At 42.8% G+C, this 14222-nt stretch overlaps 1 protein-coding gene across 5 annotated transcripts in view; it reads right to left on the bottom strand.

Annotated features, from left to right (window-relative positions):
- Rasgef1b (RasGEF domain family member 1B) overlaps window positions 1-14222 on the bottom strand; it is a 751497-nt gene that overhangs the window by 168048 nt on the left and 569227 nt on the right. The window contains exons 1-2 of one of the 5 annotated variants that reach the window (XM_019208223.2): window positions 9757-9822; window positions 9053-9142 (exon numbers count right to left, since the gene is read on the bottom strand). The exons of the other annotated variants lie outside the window; for them this stretch is intronic. Of the exons in view, the coding sequence (XP_019063768.1) occupies window positions 9053-9055 (3 nt within the window). The 5' untranslated portion in view covers window positions 9056-9142; window positions 9757-9822. Of the gene's footprint in view, window positions 1-9052; window positions 9143-9756; window positions 9823-14222 lie in introns of those variants that run through there. 5 annotated transcript variants of the gene reach the window in all.

The raw sequence follows: 14222 nt of genomic DNA, 5'->3' as shown, positions 1-14222 counted from the left end.
CCAATGACAGATATTTCATCAGAACCTGGGCAGGGATTTGGAATGCACGAGGAACAGCACACACACACTGGCAGGAAGGCTAGCGCCTCGATCTGGCCATCAGGGGTGAGGGAACACCTGCCACTCCTCATTTGGGAGACACAGACATTAGTCCTGTTAGTCCTGGAGAGTCACTGGAGTCAGGCCAGAGAAATGACAACCCAGCCGGTTGGAGTTCAGGTAAAGGTCAAGGCAGGGTGTTCATGCATGTGTGCTGTGGGTGTGAGGTATGGTGTAGGCCTGGGTGTGGTGACAGCTTCTCCCGGATAGCCAAAATGTTGCCTAGATCGAGTTCCCACCCAATTTCTAATATAGACATAAAACTACTCTAAAATTTGGCTCTAGAACATCCCGATGCTGTTGTGTCTTATTTCCAGAGGCTCAGCAACAGGAGATGTCCGGGATATGCAGCTGACTTCATCGTTGTGCTTGACACCAATGTTTTTCTTTGCTCTTTTTTGGTGCAACAGGCACACAGCCTTTCATACCCCTTGTCTCCCTGCCTCCTCTCTAAAGGACTCAAATGGTACTGAAACAGGAGGCAGAGTTGGGGAAAATGTATGTAGGGAAGAATGAGCAACTAACCCTGAGATGGAAGAGCACACAATCTAATACAGGGTCTTCCAAGGCCATATTCCCCAAAGCCAAGTGGGAGAGAGCGGCACATGAAGTCACCTAAGGGATTTGGTAAAAGCACTGGTAGGCCTCAAAATTAGAAATAAAAGCCAAGAAATGTCCCTATAATAGAAATGCGGAGCAATCACACACTAAAATCTTCATGTCAAGTCAATAACGATGTTGAATGATACAGGCAAGGTAGCATTCAGGAGACATGATACACACAGCTCAGCCCTTGCCCTCAATTACTTTACATTGGACAAAGGAAGAGGGTAGGATGAGCCTAAGATGATGTTAGCATTCCTACTTGAGTGAGCAGTAAGAAATATGGAGCAATTAAACCGTCTTCCAAGTATGACGAAGTTAATGTGCTCACTCCTCCTCACCACTGCCCCATCTGGAAACAGCATTAAGTCAACATTAAGTCCGACTTCCTCCTCCACGTCCATGCAAGCACACAAACACATTTACATATGTAGAGTCGTTCATTAGAATTGCTTTTAGGATAAGAGTTTAATATATTTTCACCTATATTAATTTGCAAGCTGCTTTTTTACTTCAAAATGTATCACAGAGCTGTGTGCAGTGGCGCACACGTGTAATTGTAGCTACTTTGGAGGATGAGACAAGGATAGCAAGTTTAAAGCCAGAGAGACAGACAGAGTGGGAGGGAGGAAGAGAGAGAGAGAGGAGAGAGAGAGAAAGAGAGAGAAAGACAGAGAGAGAGAGAGAGAGAGAAAGAGAGATAGATTCTGGATGCTGTGACTTCAAAGACAAAGCCTGAAGTGGTCTTTTTAGATTAAAGCCAGCTTTCCATTACAGTAATGAAATTCCTGACACAGGTTGCTTATGAAGAAAGGAGGCTTATCTGCCTCACCATTATGGAGGCTCCAAGTCCAAATGGCATGGTGTAGATTCCTTGGTGGGGCCAAGCCCTATGTGGCAGTGTCGGTAGAAAAGGCGGGAGCCTAGGCCAGAACAGGAGGTCATTTCTCAAGCCAAGAAGCAGAGAGAGCTGGGCAGGGCCAGCTTGAGAATTACCCAAATCTCTCATGAGAACCACCAAGGGGTCACAGAGAACCACTCCCTGCCTAATGGAGAGTTCCCCCTACCATTAGACTTTACCTTTTAAAGGTCTCACCAGTTCCCAAAAGGCTACTCTTGGGACTGATCTACAGCACAAAAGGGATCTTCAGGGAACACTCAAGTCAAACCAAGATCATAGCAAATAGTATTTGTACTTTTAACATTAACCACGTCTTCCAGGTTCAGAGGTGAAAGTAGCTTATACCATAAATGGAAATTCTTCCTGACAGGAGCAACTGTAAGAATGGGGAGCTTGGAATGAGCAGGACAAGGAAGAGAACAATATTCAGTTTTATTTTTGATTAATGAAATCTGAGAAGCCTGCTGGATACCTGAATGCTGATATCCAGCAGGTGGCAAGATGACCAGCTGTGGCACTAAGAGACCTAAGTGCGCCCAGGACAAGGCAGCGGATGAGGGAGTCATGGGAAGGGAATGGAATAGGGAATGGGGTGGCTATGTTCCTGGGTGGAGAGTCCTGTGGGATTCTGTCCAGGTTGTTGTGTCCTGAATGGAGAACTGGCAATGACACACAGAAAAGGCAGCAAAGTGTACATTTATCGAAGGTGGAAAAAGAGAGAGTAGGTTAGTGAAAAGACTCCCAGCAACCCCATGGAGAAGGTAAGGAGTCTTTTGTATCCAAAATTCTTAGAATGGCCTGTCTCTTATGTAAATAAGGATCCAGCACAGTTGTCCTATCAGAAACTCACTTGGCCTGGCCAGAAATAAACTGCCCTATGAAGAAGACTCACTTGGTTTCCCAAGTAAATAAAGAATTGAGAACACCACTTTTCTGATTGGTCCTGAGAACAGCCAGGTTCAAATGAAGGGCTGACCGCTTCCTGCGTGTTTCAGGTACAGTGCTCTGGAGTTATGGAGTCATTCTGGGTCCTGAGTCCCATGCATCTCCTCTGGGTTTTTTTTTAATGATCTTTGATACGTTCTGCCCAGCAGTCTGGTTTGCCCCAGCCCTGATCTCCTATCTCTAAGGTAGTGAGTGAAGGCAACATTTTAAGTATTCATGGTGCTAAGTATAAAAATTAGTAATTAGCAAGGGAAGCTGAGGATGCATCTGGTGGGTAGAAGGAAAGCAAAAGGAACACAGACTAAGAGGAGCAAGAGGGGGAGACAACTTTAAGAAGCAGAATGTGGTTATGGCGCCAAATGCTCGCTGGGGTCTTTAATCATGGTGACCTGGACATTACTACGGTAGCTTTTAGTTAGGGCACAGAAACGGGAGTTTCAAATTCATATTCCTTTTAAAACACTGCATCTGTGTCAACTCTAAGAAAGAGGATGGTAGCACGAAGCTTGATATCCTTCCCGCAAAATGATCTCCAGGCATCACCATCATCGGGGTGACAGTCGCCACCCACCTCCCTCAGGAAACTCTTCAGCAAAGCTGCCAGGAAGATGAAGAAAGGTCACACTTGAGTTTTAGCTCAATCCTCTCTGCCCCTTGTGAAAGAAGTGTTGGCATATACGGAATAAAAGGCCCCGTCACTCCCTGAGTCGAGAGGTGCACGATCAAAGCTGGTTGTATTGGTGCGGACTGAGACCAGCTCTGAGACTGAAATCTCACTCTCATAAACTCTCTTTGGACGGTGGAAATACAGTCCTCACCTGCCTACTGTCAAAATCCTCTTGATGACAGCTCTCTGCAGTGGGCCATGTAATTATCCACGTCATGCACCTCCTGACACTTTCCTGTGCTTGCCGCGGAGACCCAGGACAGGATGTGACTCGTCATAAACAGCATACTCACGTGCACCTAAAATATTTAGCCTCTAGGGAGCACTTACAGTTGCCCACCTCCACCCACTCAGGTCTTCTGTTCAGTGAAGATAACCTTCTCCTGTTGATGCAGCCACATAGAGAGGGAACACTTCTGAGGAAAAGAACAGCCGCTCTGCAGCCAACCAGGCCTGGCTGGCAGGCAAGCCAGCTCCTCAGCTCTGACCCCCTGGAGCCAGGTGGTGTTCAGGTACCAGATGCTGTTGTTCAGGCAGGTATCTAAACAAGGGGTGTTTGCACAACAGTGATAAAGGCTACCGTAGGAATTGCAAATTTGATGTCGCTTCCAGCAGTCCTGCTTGTCTCTAGAGACTGGGAGGATTTGAGCTGCCAAGGGAAAAAAATACCCAACCCTTTGCACTGCCAGAAAATTAACATGGATTGAAAAATGCAACCATGTAGTAGACTGGCAGAGAGACAATAATTGCAGTCAGCGACCAGGGCTGGTCTAGCCAAGGGAAGAAGATTATCATTTTGATTATGTTCCAGAGGATCTATTTATGTGTACAGGTCTTTTGGTTGAGTCAGACGGAATATTTTCTGAATAAAGAACATAAAATTTGGATAAGAATAAACAAAGGTAGGCAAATCCATTGACCCAGAGCATTTCCAATCACTTCTGTTTGATGAAAGGCACTTGTAGAGATGGAGAAAGACATCCCGTCAAACCAAAGGTCAGTTACATCTGCACCTTGCCAGAGGCTTTAGCCCATGTTTTGACAAAGAAAAGCCAATATCCTGCTCTTCTCCATCCGCTCACCCCATCATAGCTGAGTCTCCTTTTCTTCATTCTTTCTTCAGCCAGCTGCCTCACCCACCTGTCACCCAGGTGACAAACACCACCTCTATAAGAATGAGGAAGTGAAAGGTCATGGAGATGAAGAGACGATCCAGAACAGGGTGGACAGACATTTGTGGGAGACAACCAGCCATGCTGCTGATGTGGAATTCAAATTCCCTCTCTCCCATCTCAATCTTAGGGGGAACATGACCTAGGGCAGCTTACATAATCTGTGTTTCCCAATGCGCAAAATATGGGAAATGATATCTGCTTTTTAAAATTTTGGTAAGGATTGGAGGGAAAAACAAATAAGCAAATAAATAGACCTAGATATGAATGTTTAATGCCTCTGGCACTTTGTAGCCACCATCACAATGTAGTGAGTATGTAGAGGATCTGTCTAATCCCATAGAAATGTGCCTGAGCTGTTCACTTTGAAGTCATGACTTAGTTTTTTTTTTAATAGTAAATGAAAATAAGAATCATCCAATAAATATTCTCTATTATTTTCCCTATAAAATACACATCTATTTTTCTTATCAAGCAGGCTGGATGATTTGGGGGTGGGGACCCTACTGGGCTCAGGTTGGGTTCTAGCTTAGTTACACTATGATTAGATAAATTAATGAATCAAGAAGTCATTTGTCATTCCTGGTATGGCCCAGGAGTCCACACCACCAAAGTTTGTCCCTACAGGACCACAGAAGTAGGAGCTATATGGGACCACAAAATCCCTGCACATCTCCTCATGAAAACCCCATCTCCAGTCTCCACCAGTGCTGGTTTCCTACCCAGGCTCTACTCAATCTCCTATTCAGAGGTAACCTGGCTGGTTGTGACCACAGGGCTGGGGCTAAGGAAGTCCCACAGGAAACAACCCTTGAAATGGAAATAATCGGGAGCGAGAGGCCAGGCCACCATGTTCACATCTCATAGGCATCATGTAGCATGTGACCTGGGCCCAGAACTAAGCACTAAGGACGCAGCACTCAACAAATCACGACCTCTTAGTGTTTGGTAATAGGAACAAGCATGTAAGATCATCAATAGCAGTAGTAACAGAGGAGATAAGGGTGCCCAGAGATGTGGCCTCCAAGCCCAGTGGGTCCCCAAGGAAGTGATACTGGAACTCAGTAGGAGTTAGCCAGGCCAACAAGGCTGGGATGAAGACAAGAAAGGAAGATGTATCCTAGCAGATACCCACCCACAGTGAGAGACAGTGCAGGGTCCACCAGCCAAGCAACAAAGGCCGGGATAGAGATGGGCTGTAGCACTGGGGATCTCAGGCCATAGTACTGATAGTACTGCAGGTGGACAGAGATGCACGTTCCAGCTCTACAAGTCTCTCTGTTCCCACTGTCTAACTCTAAGAGATTTTGAGCAACTTATTTCACACCCCAACATCTCAGGGTTTTTTTGTTTTTTGTTTTTTGTTTTTTTTGGTTTCGTTACACCTCATGAAGGGTATTCTAATGTTGCCCTGCAGGAATTAGTATGGGGACAAAAGTAAACCATACATAAAAATCATCCAGCATCTTCTATGCTACCAAGTAAATACTCGGTCCTTGTGAGTTGTTGCTATTGTTAATTCTCACACACGTGCGCGCACACACACACACAGGATAAGGTGAGATTCAGTGGACAGGAACAAGGCTGTGGGAGGAATGTGGTCCCTGGAGACAGAGCTTGGCTGAGTCTAGATGGCAGGGCCAGCAGGAAAAGAAATGAGCACCACAGAGCCAGGTGATACACGACAGAAATGACTGCATGAGACCGTCCTAGTGGGCACACACAGGCCAGTCCACTCAAGCGTGTGGAGACGAGACACAGGCTCGGGTCACTAGACCACTGGTCTTAACACGAGGGACCTTCTCACGTTTGGGATGGGTAACTTGTGTATTGTGTAGGACTGTCCCAGACACTGGACATTTAGCATCGCTTGTCCCATCCACTGTACTCTAGCCTTGCCTCAGCTTTGTGACAACTCTAAAGATTCTCAAGTGTACCACTACCCACCTTTGGGACCCACTGCACCTGCATAGTAAATGTGGATATTTTGAATTTAAAAGCATCCCTTATTCAAGAAAAACTGTGAGCTCTTAACCTGGCACAGGTTTAGATTTAGACCCCCACAAGAGCGAGTACCCCAGCATACATCCCTGTTACAAATTCAGACTGATATACATAGGAAAATCCAAATTAAGTAAGTGCTATTCATGTCACTTGTACCTTTCTATCCTATACTCACCCACAAAGACAGAATAACCTCAGCAAGGACAGTACATTCTCATTTCTGATGTAGGAATAAACCAATTCTATAGCTCTGACAAGCACACAGAACGAAGCAGAAGTTGGTGCAAATTATGTAAATGGCATAATTATAGGTGTCTTTCAGAAGTGTCAGCAAATTAATGGCTCAGACTATTTCACTGAGTTATGCAGGAACTAGTTTCAGAGAAAACAAAACCTACAGTTAATCCCTTATGTCATCACATAAAAATGATCCACTGCTGATCAGATTATCTTTAGTGTTCTTGTTGGGTTCACTGAAACTGCATTTCCCCATCTGTCCGCTGTCCCTTTCCCTACAATGAAAATGCCACAGTGAGTGGCATTAAAGGCCCTGAGAGGGATCGGTGGACACCCAGTTCCAGTATGGGATTGCTGTCTATTGCCTTCCTTGAATCCAAATCACCCTCTGCTCTGTTCAACATCCTGAGACCAAGGGCAGCTTGGACCTGGGAATCATGTGGGCCCCTGGGAATACAGATTAACTCTGCCCCAAGCCCCTCTGTCCCCCCACCTGCCTTGCACACACTCCACAGGCAGAACAGCACTGAAAGGCAGCTCATGAGCTGCTCCATCTAACCAACCTGCTGCCCTTCTTAGCTCCTGCTCCTCAACCTATAGCTGAACAAAGGAGGAAAGACCTGGAGAAACAATCAATGCTTCTGTTCCTAACCACTAGTCACATGTGGTTTGCTGTTTAAAAAAAAAAAAAAAAAAGGAAATTGTGTTTTGACTTAAGGGGAAATATGGTACATTTTGAAAAGGACTTTGAGATTATCAGAGTAGACAGACAAGACCAATGAAGTTGTATCAAAAATCCACAGTGGTAAACCTCAAGAGAGAATTAAGAAAGATGACCTAGCCATCAAAACTACTGGCTGTCCTGCCAGGAATTGCACTAAGGCAAAAAATGGCACTGCACAGAGGTGCTGGAAAGACATGTGATAGTAAACAGTGTGCAGAGGGACTTCAAGCCAAGTCTCCAGCGTTGGCTTTCTTTCTTTTTTTTTTTTTTCAGAAAAGTGAAAACAAGTGACAATAATTTTATTGTTACTAATTTTTCTATATGAAAGATAGAATAAAGCCTAAATAAGACCAAGCAATTGTTAACAGGTAATGGTATAAAATTTAAAATGACATAAAATAGATATAATAGAAGACCATAGTAACAGCACGTACTACATGGTATTTCAAACTTGTGTTGTTTAATCATTCAAACAATAAAGCAACAAAAAGTTCAGCATGTAAATTCTTGACAAGGATGCCAAAACATTTCAATAGAGAAAGAATAGTTTTTTCAACAATGGTGTGTATCTATATGCAGAAGAAAGCAGTTGGATGCTTTCTCACACAGTAGATAAAAAATTAATTCCAAATGTATCTTAGCCTTGAATGTAAGGATTAAGACTATAGAACTCTCTGAAGAAAGCATGGGAATAATTTTTCATGACTTTGGGTTAACCAGTCTTCTTAGTTATAATGTCAAAACACAAAACACACACACACACACACACACACACACACACATACACAAACACACACACAAAAGGAAAAAAGAGATAAATTATACTTCATCAGAATTAGAAAGTTGTGCTGCAAAGAATACCGTCAAGAAATTGAAACGATGACCCACAAATGAAAAAAGTATTAGTGCATAGTGTGCTTGATGACTTTCACTTTGCTTCAGAAAACAGAAAGAAGTCTTATAACTCAAAAATAAAAACACAGAGGACCCAATGTAAAGTGGGCGTAGGGTTGAATAGGCATTTCTTGAAATCGGGTCAGGTCTAAGCCTCTAAGTAGCACAGGCTGGGCTCAAACTTGTGATTCTCTTGCCTCAGTCGAGTGCTAGGATGACAGTCGTGTACCACCACTCTGGCTAAAGCAAAAATTGGATTATGCTTAATTAAATTGTTCTCATGTTTAAAGATTTTTAAAGAATGTAACTGTGCCCTAAGGTTGTTACTAATTCATAGTAATGAGAACATTATATTAAATTGTTGAGAACAGTTAAGTTTTTTTCTCTTTTCTACTTAAATTTCTAAGGTTTTTAACTTCTTGCTGTGTGCATTAATGGTATGTGATTATGTAGTACCCAAATTGAATATAATGGTTCTTGTTTTATCAGATAACATTCATTGGGAAATCTTTATATATTTTAATATGTGATCGTTGGGTGTATGTTAACGTATAACTAAATCAGACTTTTAAGAGCCTGAATATCATGCTATTGAGTAAATACTAGTATTCTCACCATATAGTATATCTCTTTTCCTCATTTTATACTTTATTCAAAAGCAAAATGTACTTCTAAAACAATAAGGTTCACAAAGAGTCACTAAGAGCACAAAAAGATGCTCCACATTATTACTTATTAGAAGAATGTAAATCAAAACCACAATAAGGCATCATGTCACACAAACAAGCCAAACAGCCAGGACCTACCATAAACCAGCTGTGTGACCTTCAGAAAATTATTGAACTCAGTTTCTTGATCAATAAAGTGGAGAGGGTTGAAGCACACTACTGATGGATCTGTGAGGAGTAAACAAGTTAACAGATAGATATAAATGCTGAGAACTCAGACAGGAAAATAAGCAACACATAAGTGATTTCTATTGTTAGTTCTCAAAACTTTTTTTTTTTACAAGTTTGATTCTGTTTTAAATAAGAAAGCTAATTTATATTCCTCAGACATTAGGTCTCATTAGTGTTTATCTGCAGGGCAATTAAGGTATCACCATAGTTTAGGAATTAAGGAACTCAACTGATCACAGCACAAATACAAAGGCTGGTCATTGTAGGTCCAGATGACTGGCAATATTGCTCAAGCAAAACTACACACTACAGCTTGTCATTTTGGTAAAGGCCAGAAGAAACATCACATTTGGTAATTCTCAAAACTCTCTATTTAAAGGCTGGAGATTTAGCTCAGTGGTTCTGCCTCCTGCCTTGCAAGCACAAGGATCCGAGTTCTAATCCCCGGTACGAAAAAAAACTTCTTCATTCTTTCAACATTTTGTTTGGCAAACTTTAAAGGAATGCATGTGATAAAACGAGCACTATCCTTGGAGCTCCATGATGTAGGAGATACTATTCCCACTTTCTGGATGGAAAACATTTATGGTCAGAGAGGTTGTGTTTCTTACCAAAAGCCCACTATAATCAAGGGTCCCAGCTGGCTTTAGATCACTGTTCTGACTTCAAAGTAGAGCTCCGAATCAGTCAGCTTGTTTTATTTGCTATAGGAATAAGAACAGAGATTGCTTCTATTGAGTACTTGCTCTACACCAGGTACATTTTATGCATGACCTCACTTGTTCTTCCTTGCCTCTCTGAGATTGATATTATTTATTTTTCCAATGGATACAGAGCTGGTATATGAACCCATGTCCATCCACTCTGGTACCCATCCTTCCTGCTGTCTGTCCCTGTCACCGGGTTCCTGGGATGAGTCCAGTGTTACTCTGAGACCTGCCCTCCTCTTTCCTTTCCCATGGACACAGTGTCTACCTGATCTCCAGACAGTGCATAGCAAGATTTCTGCATCTTTCTGGACAACTCATTTCCAAGAACTTCACCCTCCCTCCAATGCATGGTCAATCATTAGCTTCCTCTCTGTCCAAGAAACAATTTTCACTGTTTCTGCATCACTTAACATACAATGTCTTTGGAATGATATCCAAATTCTTATCTGTGTTGGCTCCCCAAATTCATCCTCTGCTGTGGATTTTGTGATTTCTTTTTTTTTTTTTTTTTTTTTTTTTTGGTACCAGGGATCAAACTCAGGACCTTGTGCTTGCAAGGAAGGCGGTGGAACCACTGAGCTAAATCCCCAGCCCTGCTGTGGATTTCGTATGGTGAGAGTTCCTTAAGAGTTACAAACTTGGTTCCCAGTGTTGCTCTATTGGTGAGGGTGGAACCTTTAAGCCACAGGTCACTATGGGTATGCCCTTGGGAGGGACTATGAGGTCAGGTCTGCCTTTCTATCTCTCTCTGACTTCAAGACTGTGTAGCCATGTAAGTGCTCTCTCTCTCTCTCTCTCTCTCTCTCTCTCTCTCTCTCTCACACACACACACACACACACACACACACACCACACACTCCTGCCATGATGTGCAACCATTTGCCACCCTTAATAGAAGCCAAACTGATAGTCCCACCCCCACGACCCCCACTATCCAATTTTACACCTCCAAAAAATAAGCACAATAATCCTCTTTTTCTCTGTAAGTAACCTGTGTTCGGTATTTTTATCATAGTGATGAAAAGCTGACCAATACACCTCTAATTGTGGTGGTACACTAGAATCCCATGGGGAGCTTTTAACAATTATGTTGCTCAGACTAAACTTAGGACCAATAAAAGCCAGCATCTTCAGGAGTGGAACCCAGACACCGGTATTTTTTAAACCTTCCTAGGTGATTCTAATGTGCAGTCAAGGTTGAGAAGCTCTGGTAAATACCAACCAACTCTGAAAGTTCAACCTCCTTCACATGGAGTGATCTAATCTCTTCATTCCCTTCATTTCTACCCTCTCTTCCCACCACCGTAAGCCTCTGCTGCTATTGTGTTCAGGGACAGTGCTTTCTCCTTTCTCCTGGTAATCCAAGCCTCCTGACCTGTCAGACATTGCTCATGTCTGCCCACTGCAGAAACACACTCTTGGCCATGCTGTGAGCAAATGGAATCCACATATGCACTAAGAGTCCAGATAGTATACTTGACCATACGGGAATACAAGGCTTTTTCCCACTTTCTGACAATAAGTATTGCTCAGAAGTTTTTCTAGTTGTTTAAAATTTCAGGGTCAAGCTATTTTCCTGCACTCTTTCATACTCTGCTGATGGTCCTTTTCCTGACTGCTCAGTAACTTGCATTCTTGGAGATCTTATTTGTGCATTTGGTTCCTCCTTCTGAAATCTTGTCTGCCCACTCTCATCTAGGGTGGCTCTAAATTCTGACACTGCTCTTCATTCCTTCAACAGACCCACCATTTTCACTCCTCCATACTGAAGCCTTTGCTCAGAATTCTTTACCCTCCCACCTCACAGAAGCCTACTCTACTCATCATTCAAGGCTTCCGTCTTTGTTGACTATCCACGATTCTTCTCTCATCAGACAGAACTAATGTTGCCCTCATTCATGCTCCTACTGCCCTTCATTCTTACCAGTCACAGAGTCTATCCCAATGTATTAGAGTTGGTAGGGCCTCTGCTGATCTTGGATAGGAGAGAATGATAGATGTGTGTATGTTACAAAAAGTGGATCATTCAAATGTAGAACAAGACTTCTGATGCTATGCTTTCTGAGTGAGTGTGAAAATAACGTGCTATTAATGTGAAAGTCCATTTCTTTCAATGCACATCACGAGTGTAGGTATGTCCTGGCTTCCATACAAAGTGCTTAGAAAGGAACTAGTGGACAGTCTGGATGTACCCCTGTCTTTGAAGTGCATCACTGATCAGAGATAAAAAAAGACCTTTGTTCTGACAGAGCACAGCAAACTTGAAAGCATGATGCCTCAAACAGGCCCACATGGTCAGTTCCTTTTTTTTTAATTGCAGATTTAAAACAACCTTGCAATTGCCAATTTTTAAAAAGTGGCCAAGAGATGCCATGACAAATAAGAATTCCACACTCAGGAGGGTCTTGTCAACAATGGGCTCCAGATCCCTCCTCTGAGAAATATACTTTTTGTATAGAGGACTAAGAAGTTAATTGCATGTGACAAAATCAAATTGAGGCACAGTTGCTGCTATAAACATTGATGAGCTGTTTTCTAATCTTGAATTTTTCCTGTCTTCACACTAACACATTATAATAAAGACAATAGGTGGTAAGGAGAGAGAGCATGCAGTATGCACTTAAGGGCCTTTTGAGAATCTTATGATCAGGAAGTCAACAGTGTGCAGAACACTGGCCAACTAATTTCCCTTTTGTAACCAAAAACTCAGTTTCTTACCATAAAGTCTCCTCAAAATATCCCAGAACAGACCTCCGCATTCCCCTTTCAACAAATGACATCAGCAAATGCAGATTTTAGAAAATAGTGCAGATCACATTCTCATCTGAGTATGATGAATCTTTCCCCCACTTTATCCAAGTTCATGAAAATTAAAACCCAGGTTTTGTCTCAACAAGCACTCGTACTGCGTGATTTGTCATGACTTGTCTATAACACTTCTGGAGCTTTCACCAAGTTTACCTAGGCTGACAAATTTTCAATAACAAAGATGGATGCACATGGATGGAGTTAATAGTATTCAATTGAGGCAGGGCAGAAAGATGTGGAAAGGCGGGGGAGAAATTCCTGGGAGAGGTAGGATGTGAATATATTTTTTGGAAGTGGATATATTTTGAATATCTAGAGAAGAGAAAATGATTCCAGATAAAAAGAATGGCACAGGCAAAGGTTCAGGAGAAGATAGAAAGATGTCACACTGTGTGACAGGCAGTTGGTTGCCTACTGTTAAGGCTGAATTGTGTCCCTTTACCTAATTCATATGTGAAGTTCTCATCCTCCGAACCTCAGACTGTGGTTGTATTTGTATCTGCATGTTCAAAGGGAGTAAGTTGAAAGGAGGCCATTAGGATGGTCCTCATTCCAGCCTGGTGGTGTTTTTATAAGAAGACACAAAGGAAAGACCATGTGAGACATGATAAGAAGATAAATATCTGCAAGCCACAGAGAGAAGTTTTAGATGAAATAAGTGCTGCTGGCGCCTTGATCTTAGACTTTTGTCTTTCAGAAAATTGGAAAACACATTTTTATTGTTTAAGCCATTCAACCTGTGGTATTTTTCTGGAATGGCCCTAGCAGATGAATATACGCACCAAACAAGCCTCCCTTCCTTTTTCCTGCCTAGCAGAGCTCTCTAGGTGTCTTTGCATCTGCACATGGACAACAGAGTATCCCCGATACTTAAGGGAAAGACGACTGAGGGGTTCTCGGAAGGGTTTCCTCTGTGGCAAACGAGGAGAGTTACACAGGAGCAAGAACTCCCAAACCCACTGCCTTGAAAAGACACAACCCTTGGCCTTGGGGTGGCCACTTTTACACTGTGAGGGGACCAGGACAGTTATAGAGAAGCTGCCTCAGTGCTTTTAACAATACTAAAACACTGAGCCAACTGTGTAACACCCTTCTTCCACGTCTTGTCACGTGAGACCTAATATCTAAAGCCAAATTGCATAGGTTACTGGCTGCTGGGTCAAGGGAGGACAAGGAATCTGCTAATGGAAAAGAAGAAGCTAGTGAAACAAGAAAGATGCAGATTTTGGGAGAAGATCTTTGAAAGTTTTGTAAAAAGTAATGTAGGAAAGTGAGGAAGGGAACGAAGAGCTAAAGACAAATTCTGGATTTCTAACTAGGCACCTATAAAGAACATAGGAGACTTTCTCCTATGGATAAGAGACCTTAGAGCTTTCCAAGTCCATCCTGGGAATTTCCTCAGTGGATTAGTGAGGGATTGCCCTGCTAGGAGGACGGGATTGTTCTCCAGGACTGCTGAGTGGAACTGGGCACGGGTTAGAGATTAAAAGAGGACTTGGACAGGAATCCCACTGGTAGGGCTATAGTAGCTGCATTCACATTAGACCTCAGAGCATGGA

Source organism: Fukomys damarensis, unplaced genomic scaffold, assembly GCF_012274545.1.
Source record: "Fukomys damarensis isolate Sample0158 unplaced genomic scaffold, DMR_v1.0_HiC HiC_scaffold_32, whole genome shotgun sequence".
In the NCBI taxonomy this organism is placed as follows: Eukaryota; Metazoa; Chordata; class Mammalia; order Rodentia; family Bathyergidae; genus Fukomys; species Fukomys damarensis.
This window is presented reverse-complemented; position numbering and strand designations above follow the sequence as displayed.